The sequence below is a fragment of the Sturnus vulgaris genome, chromosome 11 (assembly GCF_052056855.1).
Source record: "Sturnus vulgaris isolate bStuVul1 chromosome 11, bStuVul1.hap1, whole genome shotgun sequence".
Classification (NCBI taxonomy): domain Eukaryota; kingdom Metazoa; phylum Chordata; class Aves; order Passeriformes; family Sturnidae; genus Sturnus; species Sturnus vulgaris.
The window spans coordinates 79547-102730 of NC_142253.1; the positions used below are offsets into that span (position 1 = coordinate 79547).

The following is a 23184-nucleotide window of genomic DNA, read 5'->3' on the forward strand; positions in this document are numbered from 1 at the left end:
CTGAGAATGGATGATCCTGTTTCTGCACAGCCACAGAGCAAATAAGGAAGTCAGTTAAATGAGAACTTTTCAGTAACAATCCTAAATATAGGGCAGAGGTCTCCTTGCAGCCCTGCACTTCCCAGTCAAAGCGCACAACGAGGAAAGGAGAGGCTAAAGGGAGCTCTGTACCAAAGGACTGTTAGCAGAAAGACTTCAAATGTGTCACTGATGATTTGTGATTTATACACTTAGAACACAAACAGACAAAGTGTTTCCAGCTGGGATCTAAAAAGTCTTGGGAACTCAAGAAGCCACAACCCTACTCCATGCTGCCAGTTCCGTAAGACAAAAGGAGCACAACTGTAAATGCCCTAGGAATTCTGTCCAGGACTACTCGGTGGCACTGGGGATAAAAGAGGACTGTACTGCAAATGCTGCCAACACAACAGATATACATATGTTATAGACCTGCACTCACACAGGTTCCTAGGTCACTACCACACCTGAAGCTCCCAGTAAGCCCTTCCCTGTGCCTGCACTCCCCAGACACTCTGTTGTTCTCGACATCCACAGGAGCTCCCGTTCCTCTATTAAGTATGATTCCTCTTTTGTGAACCCAGATTTTATTCTGCTCTCTCCTTGTACATGCTTTATAAATATTTCAATACTGTGCATCTGAATACTGAGACAGATGACAATGAGGCAGTGCTAAGAAACAGGCAGTGAAGGAGAGCTGAAGATCTGATATTGCAATAAATGTTATATTCTCCCCTACAAACAGTGCTCAAAGCCTCCGACTGCAGCAATTGGAAGGTCTATTTACTGAAGCAGGAGCCATGTCCCGAAAGGAGCCTCACAGTGCTGCTATGGCAGAGGCACAGCCAAAGGACCAGCCCCCATGCTACAGCAGCCTGTGGTGTTGTCAGCCTGTCCTGAAGCCCTCCCTCTTTCCTGCCGTTCAGCCTAGGCTTTAGGTGCACAGTGTACAGAGCCACTGTGGATCTAATTCAATAAGAAGAAGTATGGCTCTAGTTCTTTACTTTTATTTATTTAGTTGTTTATTTGCTGGTTCTTTTCTTTCTGTGGCCTTAGGGATGAACACCAGAAAGTTGCTGATGTTTTTCTCTCCAGAAAATCAAGCCTGAATCACCACACAGCATACATTATGCAGTTTGACAGGAATTTGGCTTTGCTAGATGAAATGTGCCTTAAATATTCCCAACTGGCTACCATGATTCAAGAGTTTGAGGTAAGGCTCACACTTTTTTTTTTACATGCACTAATTCATGAGGATTACTCAAGGATTTTTTTTTCTGGTACTCCACCAGTGTTCACACATAGAGTAGAATGGAAGAATAGTCTTGTTTTACAGCCCTGGTTCTAAAACTTAAGTGAGAAGTTCAGTTGTGCATGATCTGTTTGTTTCTCTGTTGCCCACACACTCTTGTATGTGGTGTGAATCTACAGATTTGTGAGTATATTTCGCTGAAACACAGTGGAGTGGTTTCTCAGTCACTTATTAACTTATCAAGCTCTTTGAGGATGTTTTAGAGTTAATAACTAGGATTATAACTAAGATGACAATTTGCTGCTGAGCTCGAATCCCCCCTAATCTTTCTGTTTCTTCTCTTCCACTGAGGACAGCAGAACTCTGGTAGCAGCCCTTACAGTGTGAAACATCAGCTTCTGAAAGTGGTACACCGTGTCTTCCAGTATCGTGTGATGCTCACAGGTCAGTAAAATCACTCTCAAAAGTACCCAATAGAAACACTCCCCTGATGTTCTGTGTCTCCCCTGTGCTACATATTGATGCCTGAACAGCTAAAATAGGGCTAAAACAGGATGGGATTTCCTAGGAACTTCAATATGCTTAGTTCAAGATTCAGGAAGTGTCAGGCAGCCTGGGAAGAGGCAGGCACTTCTACAGGACAGCCATGTTGAAAGGTCGCAAAAAAGCATAGTCAGGTGCTTTTAGCCATTCCTTCTTGACTTTCTGTGAATCAGGAAAGGGAGAGTTCAGCCTCACTGCTAACAAACAGGTTTGATTTTTTACTCTGTCAGGGGCAGTTATCAGAGACAGTAGAAGACAGATGACCTCGGCAAGGAGACTCTGCACTGCATCTTGTATGACAGTGGCAAGCACCATCTTCTTATCAAAGCAGTTGAGGACTGCACCATAAGTCCTATGCCCAGTACACCTAAAGCTAAACATTAGTCAGAAGTCCAGTCCAATTTTGCTGCATTATAGGAGGAAGAGACATAAATTTTCATTAACAGTACACTTAAAGATTTTACATTTACAGTTATACTTTCCCTTTACATTCAGGACCATATGTATGACTACTATCTGAATCCTTCTAAGGGGGATTATGTTCCTTCTCTGCAAGCCACCCCAAATCTAGCAAGTCTGAGCCTGTGAGGAGAGCAGACTTTCTGAAGCAGGATGTGGCCCCCAGGAAGAATTGGAAGTTTAGAACTGGTTAGGGAAGGAAATGGTGAAATGTAACAATGGAACTCAGTGTTGTCATGTAATTTAGTCAGAACACAAAAGAGCAAGGATCCATAGACATAAAGATGGAGAAATATTTTGGGAGTATGTATATGTGTGGGTGCAAGATTACTTATGCATGGGACAGTAAAAAGGAAGCCATAAACCCTGCCCATACAGCCAATGAAGGGCACAGCATACTAGAAGGGGCTTCTATAAAACCAGCAGAACAAAGTGACCATAAGAAAACTATTAACAGCACAGATTATCAGCAGTTTCATCTTGCTCTGGACACTTTGATCAAGGATGCAACTCATTATTCACAGCTGGGTTCGCTTTTTCAGTACAAGCAATACAAATGAACAGGGAATGCCAATACTAGGACTTACTTTCTGTCAGACTTTCTTCCCCCTCTGGGTGTGTCTACACTAGGGGCAACTTCCCAGACTTGCACTTCGAAGTACTTAGCAGTTTCTCATGATCCATAGTGTTTGTGGTGCATGCACACAAATACTGCATTTATGTGAAAGGAATTAGCATATCCCTGCCAGAAATAGCCCTTCTATCATCTGTTTTCCCATTTCTGTGGTCCACAAGATAAATTGCAAACATGCAGCATGGTATTTTGTGAGAAAGTTGGAAGGGTTTCAGTGAAGCTCCAGTGATTGGATTTCATCTATGCTTGAAACAACTTGAGCTCCTCCTTGTCCCAGGTACTGATACTAACTGGGAAAATGAAAGCTTTTGTGTATACTGAGATAAAGTCTGCTGGATTAAGATATTACAGAAAATAGGTTTACTACTTTAGTTCTTCGCCTCAAGAAACCAAGCCCCTCTTTGACTGCTAGGACAGAATGGGTCTGGAACAGTGCAATCCTGATTTTCAGGCGTACTTGTGTGATAACTGGCTGATTCTGTTAGATAAGGAAGGGTATTTATGAGGATATTGGTTACCACTTACTATACCACAACCAAAAGGATTTGTCCACTCAGTCCGTATCTGAGGACAGAGCTTGCAGTGGTGAGAAGGAACACTAAATATTGCCTGATGCCATCACACAACCCCTTCCTGCCTGCCTGAGTACAAGTAGATACTTTCCAGAATGCAGGTAAAAGCCAAGGAAAGGCACAGCACAAGAAAGAGAAATATGTATGGATAAGACATTCAAGGGAACAGATATCCATGCATTGCACCATTCTCAGCACACAGGTCTAGTTCTTGGATGCAGAATTTGGAGTCTGGACTAATCAGCAAGATAAGAATGAAGTATTTCCAGACTGAGGTCTTAAAACTGTAGCACTGACTTACTTACTTGACTTTAAAAGCATAAAGACCCAGACACAGGATAAGTAGGTGGTCCAAGAAAATTAGTCCAAAGAAAGACTGGTTAAAGGTTTGTATATAATGCAAATATAATTGCTGTCACACTAAGCACTATTGTATCTATCTTACAGAACCTATTTTCTGAATATGACTGAGTTCAGTAGTAGTTATTTGAACCCTGGTTGTACAGAACTAGTGTCTCCTTCCTGTGCCCATAAAAAGCATATGATTCATTAAATGTAAATATAGCCAAAGCATGCGTTCAGATGGGAAAAGAGAATCAATTAAAAAACCAATTTTTTATAAAGTGGTGCTATTCAGCAATTCTCTTGATTGAGAAACATTTTTGACACCATTTATTTATTTATACCTGTCAAGTTATGTGAGCTCTGTATCAATGCTCTTGTATTGATTCTCAAAATAAAATACCATCAAAAATACCATCATCATCAAAGATGAGTTTTGCTTTGGAAAGAGGCTATATATACACTTAATTATGTGGGAACAAAGTGTTGTGGGACATTACTGTGGATGCCCCATTCCTGGAAGTGTTCAAAGCCCAGGTTGGATGGGGCTTTGGGCAGCCTGGTCTGCTGGAATATGTTCCTGCCCGTGGCAGAGGGATTGGAACAAGATGACACTTAATGTCCCTTCCAACCCAAACCAGTGTCTGATTTTGTAACGAGGATTTAATGTTTTAGCTAACAACACTACAAATTATGTTGATCTGTATTCTGATTGTTGGATGTCTGTGTTTGTTTGATCATTTACTACAGATTACTTGAATAATCTTTGTCCTGATTCTACAGAGTATGAAGCCACACAAGGTAAAATGAAATTGGTAGAAGAAAACTTCTGTTTTGCTAACATTGCTTCTAAAGAGGTGCTAGATCTCTATACTGGTAGAATATGGAAGATGATTCAGATGATTTTTTTTAAGATTTTGTGTTAATAGGCTAGATGTAAAATTTATAAGAACTGATTACTAATTTAGACAAATTATTTAGGACAAGAATCCTATCTTTTTTTGTTTTTGGAAACATATGGGCTTCCTATAGTTTTGACGTGATGGAACTTATGAACATCTATACAGGCATGGTGCAGACACTGTAGTTTTACCCCAGTCATCAAGGAAATCCTAGTCCCCTTTGGCTTTGTGAATATTTGACCTGATCACTGTAAAGTCAATTGGGATGGCTTCCCCTGCCTGATTTTATAACATTATTTATGGTATGCCTACTGTGCTCTGTGAACTTGGGAGAAACCCAGGAGTTTTGAATTGTATATCTGTATTCTGGATTCCTTAATGCTACATAAAGTTGAAAGACATTGCATAAAAAGCAGTTCTGCAAATCAGGAACAAATCCACTGCTAACATCATCCCTTCCAGCACATGAGATAGATAAAGCAGAAGTCTCTTACTCCCACTGAAATCAAAGCAAGGTTTAGTTGTGGTGTCTGCGGGAGTAGCTTCCAGGCTGTTGAAAGCAGCAGTTACACTTTATTAATGAAATCAACTCATTCTTCTTACACTGATTGTAAATCCAAACCAACTCATAGCAATAGAATCAGTGGTTGACTGAAAGTCAGTTTATTCTGCCCAAGAGCAGAAACTCATCAAAGGTTTAGGACCCTAGTCACTGACAGTAGAACTACAGCTATACCAGTAATTTAAACAATAGCAGGGCAGACACTCAAGCCCTATGACCACAATTGCCTATCTCATGTGTGGTTAGGAGATGCTAGTGCCATTCCTAGCCAGCATGCTTCCAAGTTATGGCCAGAAACTGATAGAAAGCCCTGTGCCACAGGGGAAGCAATGTGAAATAGGGGCCTGAGCCATGTTATGCCTCTGCTCTCAATGCCAGCAAACATGTCCTAGCCCAGGTTATTTGCCAGTGGAAAATCCAGGAGTTAATTCATGTCACCACTTCATACACATTTCTATCAGAAAGGGATAACATGCCCTCTCCATCAGCAGTAAGAGGTACAGCTTAGACTGCCATGCTACTTGGTAGCTAAAGCTGGGTTATATTCATCTCTCTATATAACAAGACATCGACAGAAGTTTGCAAAACATTACAAAAAATACTTATTGCCATCCTAGGTGCTTAAAAGGGACCCCATAAGCTCCGCGGGTCAGCACAAGCATGATGCAGTTTCACACAAGAGAATGATGAGGAGAGGAAGGGGAGACAGCACTGTGTGCCACTCAGAGTTGCTAGGCGGTTGCATTATGAAAGTGACAAAGAAGCTGAAGGATGCCCTTGTAAACAGGAAGGATTTGAGTTATTTTTCTCCTCTTTTGTGTGATCTATGGTGTTTGTTTTCCTTTATCCCTCAGCTGCCTTATTCATCATTTCTGAAATCACGGACCAAGCCAATGACAGCATGCTCCAAGCGGTGAGTCCTACCATGACACATGTTCCCCTGATCAATAACGGTGTTTTCTGCACATCTGTTCAAGTGAATACATAGCTCTGCTAAATTCTGAAGCCCCCTCCAAGGTGAGACTCAAGGGCTTATACAAATCTGTTTTACAGTACTGCAGATGTGGAGTTGGTCTCTGCCCTTTGGTGCAGCTTTGTAAGATGTAAGACACCGTAGCCAATAGCACCCTCTTGGGGTTCAACTCACCTCTTCATCATTTCATTTCCTGAGCAGTGAGAGGGTTGTTAATAATCATTCAGGCATCAAAACACGAAATTCAAGAGACAAAGAGATAAAACATCACATGTAGTATCATCACATTAAGAGGATGCAGATGAAGGAAAGGAGTGAAATATCCATCTTCTTAGTAAGAGCTTGTTTTCCAGTAGGCTTTTAAGGCTGAAAAAATGAATGCACATGAATGCACATTGTTGGTGAAGAACACACTAATCGGTTATGAAGATGAAAGAGCAGATGTAGGTTGTAGAGAGGGTGTCTACCAAGCCTACACTTTTATCATAAAAAGGAGTGCAATCTGACCCCTCTATAAACTAGACTCTGAAACTGCAGATTTTCGAAGCAAAGTTTTCCACTGGTTTGATTCTGATTTTCCTTCTTCTCAAGCAAAGAATTTATACTCATATTTTTCCAGTATTTAAGCAGTCTTTGTACCAAAATAAGTATTTCCTCAAAAAACCAGAGATCTCATGAAAACCTTCCAGGAAAATCTCAGAACTTTAGGGATATCTGTGTTAGAGGTTGAAAACTCTAAGAGCTCAGTTCCTAACAGATCAAGATCACACATCTTTTCCAGGCACCTCTGCTTCTTTAGATTTCAGTCAGATATACTGGATATTTATATAAATACTTTTCTGAAGTTAGAAGTATATATAAGTGGCCAAAATCAAATTTGCTGTGTTGCATTCCCATGAAATAATTTTGTCTCTACTAAGCCATGCTTTAATTTGGAGAACATCATTGTATCATCTGAGTCTTACAGATCTCACAGATTGTATAATAATTGCTATTAATAATGTCGGTTTTGGAATAATTTCATCACAAATTCCAAATAGATTTTTACACTTTTTTTTTAATCATATCATCAGAGCACATCTACTCCTTTTCAAAACTGTGTTATGGAAGAGATGAAACAAAATTTCCTTCTTTCTCTTCTGTGTGAATGCAGGGGATTCTGTAAAGGCACAGGTTCATGAGAAATGAAGTTCAATTTTCTGCTAAATCAGAGGTTGGCCTCCTGAATTAACATCCCAGACACAAAAATCACTTCTTTTCTTTCTCTCAGTGTAAAAAAAAAAAAGAAAACATAAAAGCAAATAATTCCCCTAATTACAGAAGAAGCTGAACAATGCCACTTATTTTAGAGCATTAATAAATTGTCATGTACCTGCTTGAATTTCTAAGAAATAATTTAGACTTGGCATATACCTGAAAGGAGGAAGATTTCTGTTCTCATGTACCAGCTCATCAAACACACTCCAAAAATCTCATCAGAGCCCTGAATTAGGATCTACATTGTCTACAGAATATCAATGACGCATTATTAGGGGGGTTTTCTGTGTTGTTTTATGATTATAAGACCCTAGCAGTTTTTCCTGGGAACTATTAACTCAGGATTTTCAAGCAAATTATGGCCATAACTATCTCCACAGCATTTTCACCACGTAGGAAAATATTATTTTCAATTTACAGATGTACAAACAGAAGTACAAGGCACACCATCACCAGGGAGTATTATGTCTGTCTGTAATCCCAGGAGATGACCTAAGCGGGGTTTGTATCACTCTCTGAATGTCTACAATCTGTTAGAGACCCTGAGATGCTAAGAGCTACAAATCACTGTTGCTATTAACAGCTGGTGAATTCCTTGTGTGGGCGTTCCTGCTGCATAGACATCATGATAAAATTGTGGAAACTGCAGCTCAGCACTGAAACGGCCACAGCAGTATTTCTGACACCCACTTCTGCAGTACTATCTGCGTGGAACTTTGCTTTTATTCCTTAATTGTAGGATTGTGAAGGATCTTTGAAAGAAGAATGATGATAGTTTTAAGACCAAAGAAGAAAGCTATATAAACTGGGAATTTTGGGGAACTGACAGGAAACCATGCCCCACCATCAGCTGTCCACATTCCCAGATAAACCACTATCCTTCACATGTGATGGCTGTTTGACTTCCTTCAGGAAATGAGTTCAATACTTCTCTGTCCGTTTCCTGGAGAACATGTGTCCATATTGCAAACATCAGCATTTCAACAGGCGCCTCTGCCAGCAGTCCTGAGAAAAGCTGAGCTGCTGCAACTTCTCACTCTGGTAGAAACCCAGATGAGTAGTACTAGCACTGGCACGAGTGTGCTCACAGGAGAACACTGCTTTTTCTGCAGATGAAAAACAGGTTTTTATTGTGGAAGCTGTCAACTGGACAAGTTTTGCCAGTCTAAAATGCCCTTCAGTGACAGGAAAGTCCTTTGCAAATACCTTTTGCAAAAGCCAGCTGTCCCATGATCCCTGGTTTTCTTGTGCTATTGTTTTATATGCTGTTGCCATTTTATTTGCCTGTAGAATTTTTGAAGTGACCGAAAAATTCCATTTGTTACTTCTTGCACTGCAAAAAAGATACCTGACAGCTCAAATTCTTGAAAATGTGTCAATTGTCAATTGCACTGCATGGGCACAGTGCAGCCCTGTGCTGGTCAAGCCTTGTAGGTATTTCCATGCATTTGACATCCAGTTACTGATTAAGAACTAAACTTAGTATCTTGCTAAACAAGTGCAATATTTCACTAGGGCAGTAAGACAGGGAGGTATTTCAGGCTTATCTCAAAAAAGCAAGCCTAAATAGGCACATGAATTGTGTTAGCTGAAATCCAGGGTAAATTAGCTTGACATACCATCATGTTGACTTGGGTATGCTCCTTCTGGTATCTGTGGTAACTTCCTTAATTAGCTGATTCTGTAGACACCACTGATTTGTATCAGGCAGATACAGTGCATGATCTAATCAAGTCTCACTAATCCCAGGGGTATATTAATGCCAGTCAATGGAGCAAAGGAAAACAGACCATTGCCTGTTGTAGCAGAAAACTCTACTCAAAGGCTGTCAGATCATGAAGCTGTACCAAATATGGTCCTTGGTCTATACTTTATCTGGGTGTATAACTGAAGATACAGGATACAGTGGCTAACTTAGGAGACTCCTAGTTTTTAGGCATACTCTAGTGATGACTCACTGCTGCTGGGTAGCCCATTCTGCTGTTCTGATCAGATAAAACCACAGCTGAATCCTATGCACAAGCCTCTGTTTTAACAGCCTCATGTGCTAAATGGAAGGAGATTTGAAAGGACTAGCAATATTGCAAAGGTGAAGAAATCCCTTCTTGTATCCATCTGATTTTTTTATGAGAGCACAGACTTATCTAGGTTAATCTTATTTACCAGCTTCATAGATAAGTTCATGCCTGGTGCCAGTGCCCACTGACTGACTGTGCTTTAAGGCCAGGTAGATAGTTAATAGTATCAAAGTTGAATCATAAACTTACTGGGTTTTGTGAAGCATCCAAACAGAAATGCACCTTCATTGCCTGCTTACTAGTGTATCTTCTAAATCCCCTATTGCAAAGGCATTAATCCATTATCACAGAATGTAAATCTTCAGATAATTCTAGCAACAGTGGTAAAGTATGCTTTGGATTATCTGTGTCGTGGCACTTGCACACAGGCCTTTGGAGCAGATACTGTGCCTTGTCCCTACTTTACTAGTTCACAGGGCCAGAAAGCCAGCAAAGAAACCAATGTATAAATACCATATGAAATTAGCAGTTCCTTTGGAAGGTGAACTGGGGAATCACAAGTAAAAGAACTGTAGAAGGTCACAGCAGATGTGAATGCAGTGATGAGGTTTTGTAAAATCTATAAGGCAGGAAAAAGACTTTCTGGGTGTAAATGCTTGGTCTCAGTTCTCTCTGAAACCTAATTCTGTAATATCAGATCTAAAGAAATAAAATGGTGAGGAGGGGTGAGGGAAAACTTGCCTAACTGTATAAAAACGGTCTCCATGCAGCCTTCTAAACGCTGTTTTTCTCTCCCAGGAAAACCTGCAGAAGCTAGTACACATTGAGCACAGCGTGAGAGGGCAGAGCGGCCTCTTCCAGCCAGGAAGGGTGAGTGCTGCAGGCAGACCTGTGCTGGTAAAGGGCATTGTTTCTAGCCAGCAATACCTCTCTGTGAATGGCCACATTTCAGACGTCTACAGATGTTGTTTACTGAGCTATTGTGATACAAGTTGGAGCACTGGCTTATGTGAAAAACATCACTCTGGCAGTGCACAAAAAGAAGGTCGTGCTGGGAAAGATGCATTGTCTCTGCTTTTACACAGAGCAGCCATTTGGCTTTTCACTTCAGCTGTCCTCAGACACCCCAAGTGTAGTGTATTTTGATGGAGCTACTGCTTTCCTGCTTATATACTCCAGTCAAAAGGCTGCAGCTCTAGCAAGAATTGCTTTCAGCCTGAAAAGGCTCTGCACTTTATAAAGCTGTCTTAAATTAGGGCAACTAACTAGTTTTCAAATTTATATTTTCACTATTGCCGTGGTGATTTAATACAAGACACTGTTTTTAAACAACACATCAACAGAAACGTGAGAGAGAGCGTACAGCTCTGTCTTGCTATCCATATCAAATGCAAATTTCTTCTTCTGACTTTCAAACCTGTCCAATTTCCTCAGCTCCAACCTGCTTCTATGCTTCAAAAGATTTCTTTCTTGAGTTCTGCAACTCTAGATTTCTCTTCAGACCACCAATATCTTTAACAAAATTCATGAAGCAATTTTCAAGCATAATTTTCTTAGCATAAGAATAGTCCTCAGCCAAATATTGAAGTCACCATTTCTTTTTCTCTCTAACATCAGTATTCTCATTTGCCCTTACCAGGTAATGGTTTAACAAATTCTGCAAAGCCCAGCATACAGAATTTGCAGGATATGTCTCTTTGATTATAAACTGTTCTAGAGTGGAAAAGTACACTAGATTCTGTTCTCTGTCTGAAAAGAGCAGATGACTGTTAATCCACTGATGTAGTTCAGTTATGGCAGACTTGTTCAAATATTACTGCAATGCAGTTCTACTGTGCTGGTTTAGCTGCTTACATACACAGTCCTACCTCCATACATAGTAACAAGATGGACTGGAAAAGTATTGTGCTTGCAAAATTACACAAATTATGTATGCAGGTACAGTTTAGTTGGTGTAGCATACTAAAACCCAAAGTTTCAGTTTTTCTCTTTGGTCTGTCTATTTTAGAGGACTTTTAAAGACAAGAATTCTTTTCTAAAGCCCATAACATGTTAGCTTTCAATCTGTGACAGTCACCTCTGAGCACAGTCCACAGTGCAGAAAGAGTGGGCTGAGGACAAGTGGGTTTCCAACCCATTTTATGCTGACACAAATGCAAGCCATGAAGGGCAGCAGAGCTAACCCAGGTAAAGACTAAGCCACATTGTAAACAGTAAGGTTAGAAATAATTGCTGAGTTTCTCTCTCTCTTACTGTGCTGATGAATTGCATTGGAGTAGCTCCTTCCCCAGAATAAACACTCTCTTTTCTCAGTAAGATTTGGAATGAAATCTCAGGATTATAATCTGCTGTTTTCTCCTTCAGACCTTTGTTAAAGAGGGAACATTGATGAAACTCTCTGGCAAAAACAGGCATCCTCGCCATTTGTTCTTGGTAAGATTTTTCTATATTTTTACTGTCTCTCTCATATTTTCTGTGCATTTATGCTACCCGGAAGCCTGGCACACTTTAGGCTGCAGGTCATTTAACCATCAACAGCGACGTGGTGAGTTAGGTGCTGTTGCTAACAGGGCTGTAGTCCTTTCACACTCCCATTGGCCCCACATACAGGAATATGTGCTGTGCAACCTTCGGGTTGTGCCACAGTTACATACAGCCTTCACCAGGACATAATTTTGCAAAGAAGTTCAAGTTTTCAAGGGGATCAGGAAGATGAGAACTCCTGTATGCCTTCAGGAATTAAACTGCACACTTGAAAGTCCTAAGACCTTAGAAGATTTAATCAGAAGCAAGAGAGAATACCCTACTGTTAAGGTAGCTGAAAACTTCCTTAGGTCACACTTGGGAGGGATTTGTATCTTTTGAAATGGAAAGGCTGGGTTTTAGGTCCTGCTGGCCACATGTTTGTAAATTATCTGATAATTTTGTGCATTGCCTCAGTGTAGTTCCTCCAAACAAACACCTCCAGTTTAGTGTGGATTAGAACAACAGTTTTCAGTGACAGTTTGCAACATCCTTCTAGGATAATTAGGAAAAATGGACCTTTCATCACTTGGCTGGAATACTCTTTACAAGGGTCTACAACCCTACTGCAAGTATTTGCAAATCAAAGCAGATGAAACCCCACTGCTTTGGAGATATACTATGAATGCTTATGCTTTCTGTTTTGCATTACACACTCCATTGAGCAGCTAGAAAATACCTGAGACTTCAGGCTTCTAAGCACTGTTCTCAACTGTTCTGATAGCTTACTGTGTAAGCACATGTATTTTTATGCACTTCTCAATATGAAGGGGAATATGACACTTACCTGCATCTTAGGACTTTGTTACCTGCTTACCTATTAATGTTTGAAAAATTCTTTAAAGCTCCCTCCCAGAAAAAAAGCCATAAAGAACTGAGCATTACTGCTGCTATTAACATTAAAATATTGCTTGCAGAATTTATTTTAAAATAAATAAATTATACGCCTTGAATATGTGCTTGCTGTTGCCTTTAAGTGCTGACAGCTTTTTACCAGGAGATCATTGTAAGGAGGAGAGATGGCTTATTACAGAAGCCATATTTTTTGCATGAATCCTTCATATTTTCCCCTCTTACTAATAACTCCTATTTATGCATGAATGTATGCACAGGCTTCTTTCCCTCCTCAATCACGTATTGCCATCATAATCAAAAATAAGATGGGATGGGACAAAGTGCTGGTGCTGCACTTTTTTGATGGTTTCAGTGGTTTAGGTGAAAATTCAGATTTTCATCTGAATGAACTGAAAATTATGGATTTCACAGAAATCTTCAAATATGAGATAGCTGCAGTTCTGTTTTAGAGTCAGCATCAATGGACTGTAACAAGTGCAATACATGTCAAAATTATGACTTTGTTGCAGTTATGGGAAAAAGGCTATGCCAGAAAGTCCAGGAGCTGATCTTAAAAATGTCCTCAGCAGCAGTAACTCTGAAGTCTACTGATGACCACTTTATAACAGATGATAGTTACATCCCTACTGATCTTTCTTCTGAAACACTTGCCTTTGCTAGTATTCAAAATTATTTTGGAATTATGGCTAAAGCTGGGACAAAATTCCAAGACATTGCTACCCTTTAGTCTTCCAGTGTGTTTGTTGCTGCCCCCATAACTCATTACTATGGCAAACACTGAGGTGCTACAAACATAGCTATTGTAACTGATATAGAGAATTCAAAAGGAAGATCAGAAATCAGGTTGATAATAAACGTTGAGAGGAAAGTAATTTAAATGTGAGATAAACTTACATGAATTTCAGATCATCCAAAATATTGTATCAGCTTGAAGGTCACAAGTCACAAGAGACCAAAAGTATTATTGGAATAAAGTAAGCACAGAAATTACTTTCTGGCACTCTCTGGTTTAGAAACTATTTCCTGGGGAAAGTTCAGATGCTCAAAGTCAGATGTTAACTGCAAAGAGAGGAATGTCTTTTGACAGCTGGAGACATTACAGTAGCCAATATCTTTTTAATAGATGGTCTCAGTATTGAGGAAAAAAATGGTTTTTTCCTCCTTTCAGTCTGCAAGGCAAATTGTGACTAAATGTGCTGTCATGTAAAAAAAGGGGTGGAGCTAGTCATAATGGTCACTTTCAAGAACCAAGGGACACATAAACTTGGCTTCTTTCCTGGTCTAGCACACTGAAGTTGCAATCACTTCAAGCTTCCTGTATTGTGTCTCCAGTAGGGGCAGGGAGAGGGTGATTGGATCGTTGAAACTACTTGAAACTTATTGGCAAATGTCTATCTTTGGGTTCAGTGATTTTTTTTTCTACTCCAGTCTCCTCCGTATAAATGCTCCTCAGGTTGCAAAGCAATTCCATGTATGGTGAAATTGCAAAAAAGTTACTGTGGAATATGGTAATTCCTGCTTTATCTTCTTGTCACTACGATTGCTATGGATTCTCAGTGGTGCCACCACTGCATATGCCACTACCACTCCTGCATTGCTTAAAGGACTATTTAGCCTGTGGATACAGCAAGACAACTACTGCATAGCTATGTCAGCATATTTCTGTCTTGGCATACAGCATGGTTATTGCATTGGTCTTAAGGCCCTACCAATCATCACTGCCAACTCCTTTCACTAACAGGCCATGCCTACATGAAAATATCCTTCCCTCTGTCAGTGCTGTCTTGATTCTGATGCTTGGGGACACTGTGGAAGAAAAACCTATGCCAAAACCCAAGACTAGAATAATTTCCTAAACATTGTCTCTTAAAATTGATGTTTATTTAAAGCGTTTATCTTCTAAGGACCATATTATAATCCTTTGAAGCCACCTGAAAAACTCAGGTTTGTGTATTAATAAAAACCCAAACCTTTCAGAACTTTTTTTAAATGCTTCACATGTCAGCAGCGACTCAAAAAGATCAAGAGAAGCTAGCATGTATAGGTTGCGTTTGGTTTAGCTTTGTTGGAATAAGTGTATTTACCTTCACTATCCCAAAGAGATTTTTCACATGAATAGCATTTCTCTGAAGTTCTTAGTAGCGAACTTATTCTGACTGAAGCTAAATCAAGACCAGGACCTGAAAAGAATTTCAAAGCAAGAGTACATACTGAAGGATAACCCTGAGAATTTAATCCCTACACATCCCAGGAGATGAGCCCATCAAACTGAAGTTGTAGTTAGAGTATGCTCTAAAACTTGGGTGTGTGCCAGACTCCTGCTTGGCCTGTGCTTTCGAGGTATGCTTTAGTGGTGTGCTCTGAATATATATCTGCCCATAAGGAGCACTGTGTGTCGGTGCACAGCCCATATAGGCATGACAGTGTAAAGACATATTTCAAATGTTTCTGCAGGTGTATGTTGTGCATATCATAATGTTACTTGAGCTGGCTGTTTTGTGCAGGCTGATGGTATTGTTGAATCTGGTGTTTCCTGGCAGGATGTTTTGTGAGTTTTGCTGTGTGTCTGTTTCCTGAGTCCAGTCTCTGTTTACAAGGATGTTGTGGCCTCTGTACAGCACAGTATGGGCTGCTGAAACTGGCAGGTCCCCTGACTGCCCCCCAGCCACAAGACTTTGTAACTCAGAGCCTGTCTCTTATCTCACCCTTCTAAGAATTTCTCTGCAAAGGCCACTTGTTTTGAAAATCGGTTGCAGGAAGCTGCTATCAAATGTGAGACTATTTAATGTTCTATCTAGCTTGGTTGGAGTATAGAAGATTTTTGGAGTCACAGCTTGGAAAACACAGCTCCAGAACTGACTCTAATGTTACTGGGTACATATCACAACAGAGAGAATTATAAGAAGAAGGTGGGGAAAAGGAAAGCAGTAACAGAAAAAAAAAGGAATGAAAGAGGAGACATGCTTCTTCTCTGTGTTGCTGACTGTTGTTTTGAGGAAATGTGTGTGCATGGAGCAATGCAGAATAAGGGTATGTGCTCCAATATCAAATTCTGAGCAATCTAGGAATCCCAATTATTCAAAAGTATTCTGTCAAACAAGAAATGTGTCTGAAGCCCAAGGACTTGTGGGAACTTCCCATAGGGTTCTAGCAGTCCATCTCCTCCACTGCAGATTTCTGAGAGGCTGCAAGATAGCTTTTATCAGCAGCCAGTCCTCACAGCTTCAGGGAACAGTGGACAGTTGAAGCGGGAGGATGCATGAAACCAGTGGTACTGATGCTAGTTCTGTCCATAATATTCATATGGCCATCACTAAGGTCTTTACTGTGCATGTGACAAAGGAGACAACAGTGAGTGCAAACCCTTTCTTTCCTCATGAATATATGTGTCTTGCTTCACAAGCTTTGAAGTATTTGTTGTAATTTCACTGTGTCAAGTTGTGGCTAGTGGGACCTCCCAGTCACAGCCTACTGCTAAATAGGGGAGAAAAAAAAGGAGGAAAAAAATTCCAATGGGCAATTATAAAGCAAAACAATGTTTAGTAAAATCTTCAGATATTAATCAGGGTTGTCATGATAATGGTATGCACCATGGTGTCATCCTTTATCAATAGTAATAAAAGAAAAAGCAGTTTTTAAAAGAGATATATAACTTCTGAAATACATAAAATAAATTGAGTTTGCTATTCAAGAAGCAGATTATGTCAGGATCCTGAAAATCTCTCTCAGGAGTTCAGTTCCTTGGGCTTAGTGCCCAGGTGCTGCAGGGCCCATTTTAGAGCCAGTGCTCTTTAATATCTTCATGAACAACAGGATGCAGGGATACTAAGGGATACTAAGGGATACTAAGTTTGCAGATCATGCGAAACTGGGAGGAGCTGTCAGCTCCCTCGAGGGCAGAGAGGCCTCGTAGGGAAACCTTGACGAATTAGAGATGAGCAATCACCAACCATAAGAAGTTTATCAAGGGCTAATGTTGGGAAGGGGCAACCCTGTAGTGTAGACTAGGCAATGGGCCGCTGGAGAGCAGCACTGTGTAAAGGGACCTGGGGCTCCTGGTCAGCAGAATTTGAATATGAGTCAGCTGTGCCCAGGCAGCCAGGAGAGCCAGCTGTGCCTGGAGAGGCATCAGGGTCAACATCACCGGCTGGGCGAGGGAGGGGATTACCCTGCTCTGCTCTGGGGCAGCCTCAAGTACTGTGAGCAGTTTTGGGCACCACAGCATAAAGTGCTGAAGCTGTTAGAGAGCATCCAAAGGAGGAACAGAGATGGGGAAGGATCTGGAGAAGCCATACAAGAAGTGACTGAGGCCACTTGTAACTTGAAGTTACAGCTTGTTCCAGGTATCCCCCCCCAGGAGAATGGGAAGGCAGGCCTGCAAGCCATATTGCAAATTACTGATTTTGTCTTTCTTTTCATATAGATGAATGATGTTCTGCTGTACACATATCCCCAGAAGGATGGCAAATACCGACTGAAAAACTCATTGTCTCTATCAGGCATGAAGGTAATGCTTCATCTGTATTACAAGCTTGAATTAAAGTTTTATAGTGGGCTGCTGGTGTTTTGCTGGTTTATATCTCACATCCAGCAAGGGGAAAGAGGGGATAGACCTGTTATCAGAGCATTTCAAGTGGCAAGTCAGCAGTCCCATGATCTAGAAAACACAAGATGAGAATTTCTAATCATTAATTTCAGTGGAATGACATAGGAAGTTTAAAGTGTTATGAAAAGGTGGGGGAGGTGGATCACCCCAGGGACCCGAGTTTAAAACTAATTCAGGGATCCCAGCAATTCCTAGGAATTGCCAAAATATTCTACTGCTAAGTGAAAAGGAGGTGTGGAGCAATTATTTACTGAGGTACATTTGAAACTGAACCACTAGTACAGTGATGGTTGTTAGTAAAAATGTATGAAACCATGAAGCTATGTTTCTCCTGACTGGCTGCTGCTATTAGCAGGCTACTAATATACTCCATGGTAGTGAAAAGGTTTTAGTTGTAGCTTTTAAGTTGGATTCTCTTTTTATTCTGTTAAAGAGCCTTGCTGCAGACAGGCATCCACTGAACTGAAGTGCTTCACTGTATAACACCTGCACGTCAGAAAAAAAGTGATTCCTATTCATTACAAGCATAGACCAAAATGCTCTGACACTTGGCAGACTAAGCACCTCCTAAGGTTGTAATATTAAAACTGCGCCCCCCTAGATACTTCATCCTTGTAGACTGGAATAAGTGATGGTTTTTCCTTCAGCACACCATCATATTGAAATAGAGATCATTCCTCATTACAGCAGCAATGCATAAAAACCCTAATGCCCATCTTTTTGCATTGAAATATGAAACAGATGGTTGGGATATCAGAGGTGATATGTCTTGAGGCTTGTGTGGTGTACTGGTTATAGACAGTTTAACTCATGTTCACATTCATGTTCATGGCATTTCTTTCTAGGTCAGCCGCCCAGTGACAGACAAAGCCCAAAACATCCTGAAGATTGAATATGATGAACATTGCCTGACCCTGTCAGCAAGGTACTGTTACCAAATGTCCACAGCAGAGGGTATTATATTCCCAAGCTGTATCTCAAGATTAGTCCAACCAATACCCAAGATAGAAACGGTGTCTCATTCTTTTATAATTAGCTTTTTTTCAGTCTGCTATTGGTGACAGACAATGGCTGAATACTTGACTATGCAGTCAACGTTCATTATAAATGCAAGGCTCATAAACTGTAACTAATTCAATTAATGTACTCCTTAAAGACTAGAAGTTGGCTCTTGATAACATCTTAAAGAGAAAGGAAAGAAGCCTGGGTGCTTTCCATTACTTTTCACATTCTTTCCCTGTGACACTAGGAGTACGTTATAGCTCACTTTTATAAGTTCCCTTGTTATCTCTTACCTCTAGGGCTGTAAAACTCCTGGAGAAAATAGTAATTAGGTAATACCATGCAACAGATACAAAAGTATTTAAAAGTACTTAAGCGTCAAAGTCAAACCTTACTGGCAAACTCATGGGTTTTTCTAATAAAAGGAATTTCACTAATGAGCTTCTGTACTGCTAGTATTGATTGCAACTGGGAGTCAAGATCTCTGTTCTCGGATCCCAAGCCAGTGCCAAAAAAAAATTGTAGATCAGTTTCTGATCAAAAGATAGTAGTGTGCTGTATTTTTCATGGTTCTAGCCCAAAACTATCTTGCTAATTTACCTACAGCTACAGCACAAAGGTAACTGGTTTATTTTCCACAAGTTGTTTATTACAAAAGGCGTAGCACACTAGCAGTGGTATTTAATTCTTGCAAATAACAAGGTCTTTAGTGCTTTTAAGTACTGACTTTCTCACTATCAGTCTGCAACTAAAGCATGCAGCAGACTGCCTAGAAACACAGCCAACTTCCTAAATTACACAGTGCAAGAAAAAGACAGGGATAGCACTTTCTTATTCAGAATCAGGGTATGGAGCTCTCATCCTTCCCAGAGCACTTTCCATCTGTGGGGAGTGCTCAGCTACTGGTGAAAGCTTTTTGGTCCATTTCCTTTTATAACCATAACCATATCTGAGATTTCCTTAGACCTCCACACTCTTCACAATCATCAAAATATACTCACAGTAGTTCTGAATTACCTGCCAGTTATAAAAGCAAGATGTGTACAGGCCCTCTGTATTGTAGAGGGTAAATTCTGTTGCAAATCAGCTTTCGTCAGAGCAACTGAAGTTGTCATCCCTAGTGAGCAGCTTGGGATGTACTGCTTGCATTATTAGGATGTTTCTTTGCCTTTTGTAGTCATATCAAATCCATACTTAATTAGCATAAACAAAGTATGTGAGGCAACTGTGAGCTGTGTCTATTTGGTGGTAGATAGAACTAGGACGTGAGACTAAGGTTACCCTCCTGATAACAGCCAGACAGATGCTGAGATAGAGCCCCTTCTCTCCCCTTGTGCTGCTCATTCTGTGACCAATCTGCTGTAAGTCACCCAAGAACAGTTATTCCTCCTCCTTTTTGTACTGGCTGGCAGAGCTAATGAGAGCAGTGAGCCAGCAGCCAACATGCTCTCCTAACTCCATTGCACAACATCCTTGGCCTGTTACACTCAGCAAAAGAAGTGCTAAAGACAGAAAAGTGCAGAAGACTTCAAGTATCCCTAAAGACTGTATATTTTACTGCTCACACTGAGGAACTGTAAGCTGCCCTAAAGGCCAGTGGTTAACAACCAAGATGCAAACCTCAAAGCCTTTATATTGTGTGAGACAATATAGTGAACGTAGGAAATCCAGCATGAGTGCCAGGGACTAAAAGCAGTAAGTAGACTAAGGATGACCAAGAGCTCAGAAGTCAGCATGGCTATATGAGCAGATGGCACTGTAAAGTCTTTCCATTTCCTGCTGAAAATGGCTCATTCACCTGAAGAGCCATGTTACTGGTTTAGCAGGGAGCTGCCAACAGATTGGAGCACAACACCTTTATAGAGAAGGCTCTTATATCTTTATTTGCATTTCAAAAATACCATACTTGGACACAGGGATAACCCTGTGGTGCTTATATAAAATGACAGAGAAAATACTAGGAGAACACAATCAATATTACGTCCTGAAAGGCTAATTTAGAGTGATATTGGTAGCACTGTGACAAAATCCCATCCTGGTCCAATTTCTGTGTTCTGTGGATGTCCCCTGCTGTCTAGTGAAATGCAGTGACAACTTGACCCCCTCTTTCTATTTGCTTAATGATGAATAAATGAAACAACATGTATAACTGATAGCTCAGCACAGAAGATGCATCCCAAAAATCCCACAAGGAGCAAATGGTGGATCAAGGGCTGAGCTTATCTGAGTGTCAGAGGTTCAGCAAAAATTCCTCTGAGCCTTCATGCAACCAGTCAAGTAGCTAATTAAGAACAGGCCTATGCAAATTGACATAATTGATCTTGCTCATCAGCAGATGGGTGTTATTCCCACATTTAGTTACTCAAAACCTGCAATTACTTCCTAGATTTTTTAAAATTAAGTGGAGGCTAAAGGGGGCCAGTTAGATATCAGACTTTTGATAGCATGGTGTCCTTCTTACCTGTCTTTGCTAAAGTGGCTTTAATTTCCATCGCTGTATGGGCCATGATTTCCTTTGTGGTTTTTTTAATCACATGTTAATTCTCAAGTGAAAAGAATTAGGGTTAGAAAAGAATTAGATAAATGTTTCAATTGGGAAAGCCATGACTTCTTTCAGTGTTTTCTAAGCAGTGGACATGATTTGTCTGGAAGATACAGACACCTTCAGATTTCTTAGAAAGTGTAATTTGACAGGTGGTAACTTGAGTAGTAATAAGGAGTGACTAGGCTCAACGGAGCTCTGAGCAACCTGGTCTAGCAAAAGGTGTCCCTGCCCATGACAGGGGGCTGGAACGAGATGATCTTTAAGGTCTCTTCCAACCCAAACCATTCTGTGATTCTATGACTAATAGTGTGACTGTTGACAGAGGTGATCTCCTGTAACATAGCTCCTTGGCTTCCAGAAGTTAGCCAATTTGTAGTGCATACACTTGCTCAGAGTTTCTGCTCCAGGCTTGTTGAATTTTGCACAGGCTGATATTTTTCAGACAAGGACTTATGCTCATAGTGCAGAGGGATGCCAAATCAAAGACCATCAAGAAAATCTGGCTTTTCCTCTCTTTTTGTGCTTCTTTTTTTTTTAAACCACAAAACACAAATAGTTCTCAGATGTCTTGTTTGGTGGTCTTCATGAGGACAATGTGAGGAAATCACAGCTGAACAGCTGGTGGCAATGATGCCCACTGATAGTTTTTACAACAAAGTCTAGTGGGTTACTTTAATGTGAGTGGCTGGTATGATCTGTAGAGGGAAGACCACACTGAGTTGCATTCCCTCCTCTGACTGAGTCTAGAAACCGTTAGAGCTGTGCAGAGTTTCAGATGAACAGGAAGTGCACAGTTTGAAGTCACAGTAGAAAAAAACAGCTGAAACAGGCAGGATACCTCACAGCTGTAACAGAGCAAATGCATCTGTGAAATACCAGGCACCCTGCTGCTTTTGGGGGATAGCTGGACTAGCAGGGAAATGCAAAATGCTCACTGGTTTGCCTTGTGCACAGGGGGCATCTAGGGGCCAGTCTGGAGAATTACTGGCCTCCACGTGTAACTGCAACTCCAGGGAACACCCAGATTCCTTCACTAATTGCTGTCCTGGCTTCTTCTGTTCCAGGAGACTGGAGGTTAAGGATGAAGAAGCTAAAGGAAAATTGAATCATTCACTTCTCTGCCATGGGCGATACACTTCTGCGTTTCCCAACATGCAGTTCACCTAAGCAGCCTACTGTAGAGATGAGCATAAACATGCTTGCTTTGAGCAGCCCATGTATGCCAACACTCCATGCACTAGAGTGCCTAAAGATAGGGCAGACAGGACAAAAAGAGACACTTCATATTGTCCTGTGTGATCTAGGATTGAGCAGCTTATAGCAAAGCCAGGAACTACTTCAAAAGATTTTATGGGCATTTAGTTCCTTCTCAGTCACAGTCCTAGGCATGGAGCTACACTAATCATCACTCTGAATATGTCTAACAGTCAATTATGTTCCTGGTCAGAAAATTATCAGTTCAGTGCAGAAGTGGGGAAAAGCAAGCACTGATGAAGTGAAACTTTTCTCCTCTGTTCAGCTTGTTTCAGTCCCTGCTGTGCATGGCATTGACTGCTCTGCTGTATTTCATTCCCCAGCTCTTGCTCAGAAAGGGATGACTGGTACAGCTGCATCAGCAAACACATCCCAGATGACTGCAAAGCTCTCAAGACTTCGGCTTCCCACAGCAGCGTGGAGGTAAAATGAGACCAAATTTTTCAATGTTTGAAAAGGGAAGGGAGCGAAAGAGAGAGAGAAGGAAAGAGGAGGGTTATACAAAGCAGAGTTCCTAGTAGCCAGATATTCTATTTTAATTTAAAGAAGTATGCCAAGCTTGAACAATTAAACTTGTCACAGCTCACCTCTGGGCCACCTCTGAAACATTAATCACACTCCATACTCTGGCCTTTGCCTAGTTCTTCTGGAGGAAGATTGTTTTGTCCTAAAGGACAAACAAGTAGTTATTTTGGATTAATTAAAAATAGCTACAAACTTCATAGATTAAAAAACCCCCAAGGAGTACCCATTAGTGACAATAAAGTCACTACCAGTGCAAACCCCACCAGTGATACTGAAATTGTACCAGTGCAGTTATGCATATTATTATCTCATTATTTTCAGTTATTCTACTCCCAGCTAAGG

General features: G+C 40.7%; 1 protein-coding gene across 4 annotated transcripts in view; it reads left to right on the forward strand.

Moving 5' to 3' along the window:
* FGD5 (FYVE, RhoGEF and PH domain containing 5) overlaps nucleotides 1–23184 on the forward strand; it is a 76106-nt gene that overhangs the window by 40431 nt on the left and 12491 nt on the right. For 3 of the 4 annotated variants that reach the window (XR_015805936.1, XR_015805937.1, XM_014874292.2), the window contains exons 7-15: nucleotides 1075–1231; nucleotides 1627–1714; nucleotides 4571–4621; nucleotides 6139–6197; nucleotides 10331–10402; nucleotides 11897–11965; nucleotides 17334–17417; nucleotides 18362–18441; nucleotides 22641–22740. Coding sequence is in view for 2 of the 4 variants with exons in the window: in XM_014874292.2 (XP_014729778.2) it covers nucleotides 1075–1231; nucleotides 1627–1714; nucleotides 4571–4621; nucleotides 6139–6197; nucleotides 10331–10402; nucleotides 11897–11965; nucleotides 17334–17417; nucleotides 18362–18441; nucleotides 22641–22740 (760 nt within the window). In the remaining 2 variants the exon portion in view is untranslated. The remainder of the gene's footprint in view (nucleotides 1–1074; nucleotides 1232–1626; nucleotides 1715–4570; nucleotides 4622–6138; nucleotides 6198–10330; nucleotides 10403–11896; nucleotides 11966–17333; nucleotides 17418–18361; nucleotides 18442–22640; nucleotides 22741–23184) is intronic. The other variant, XM_088171203.1, reaches the window with a different exon arrangement.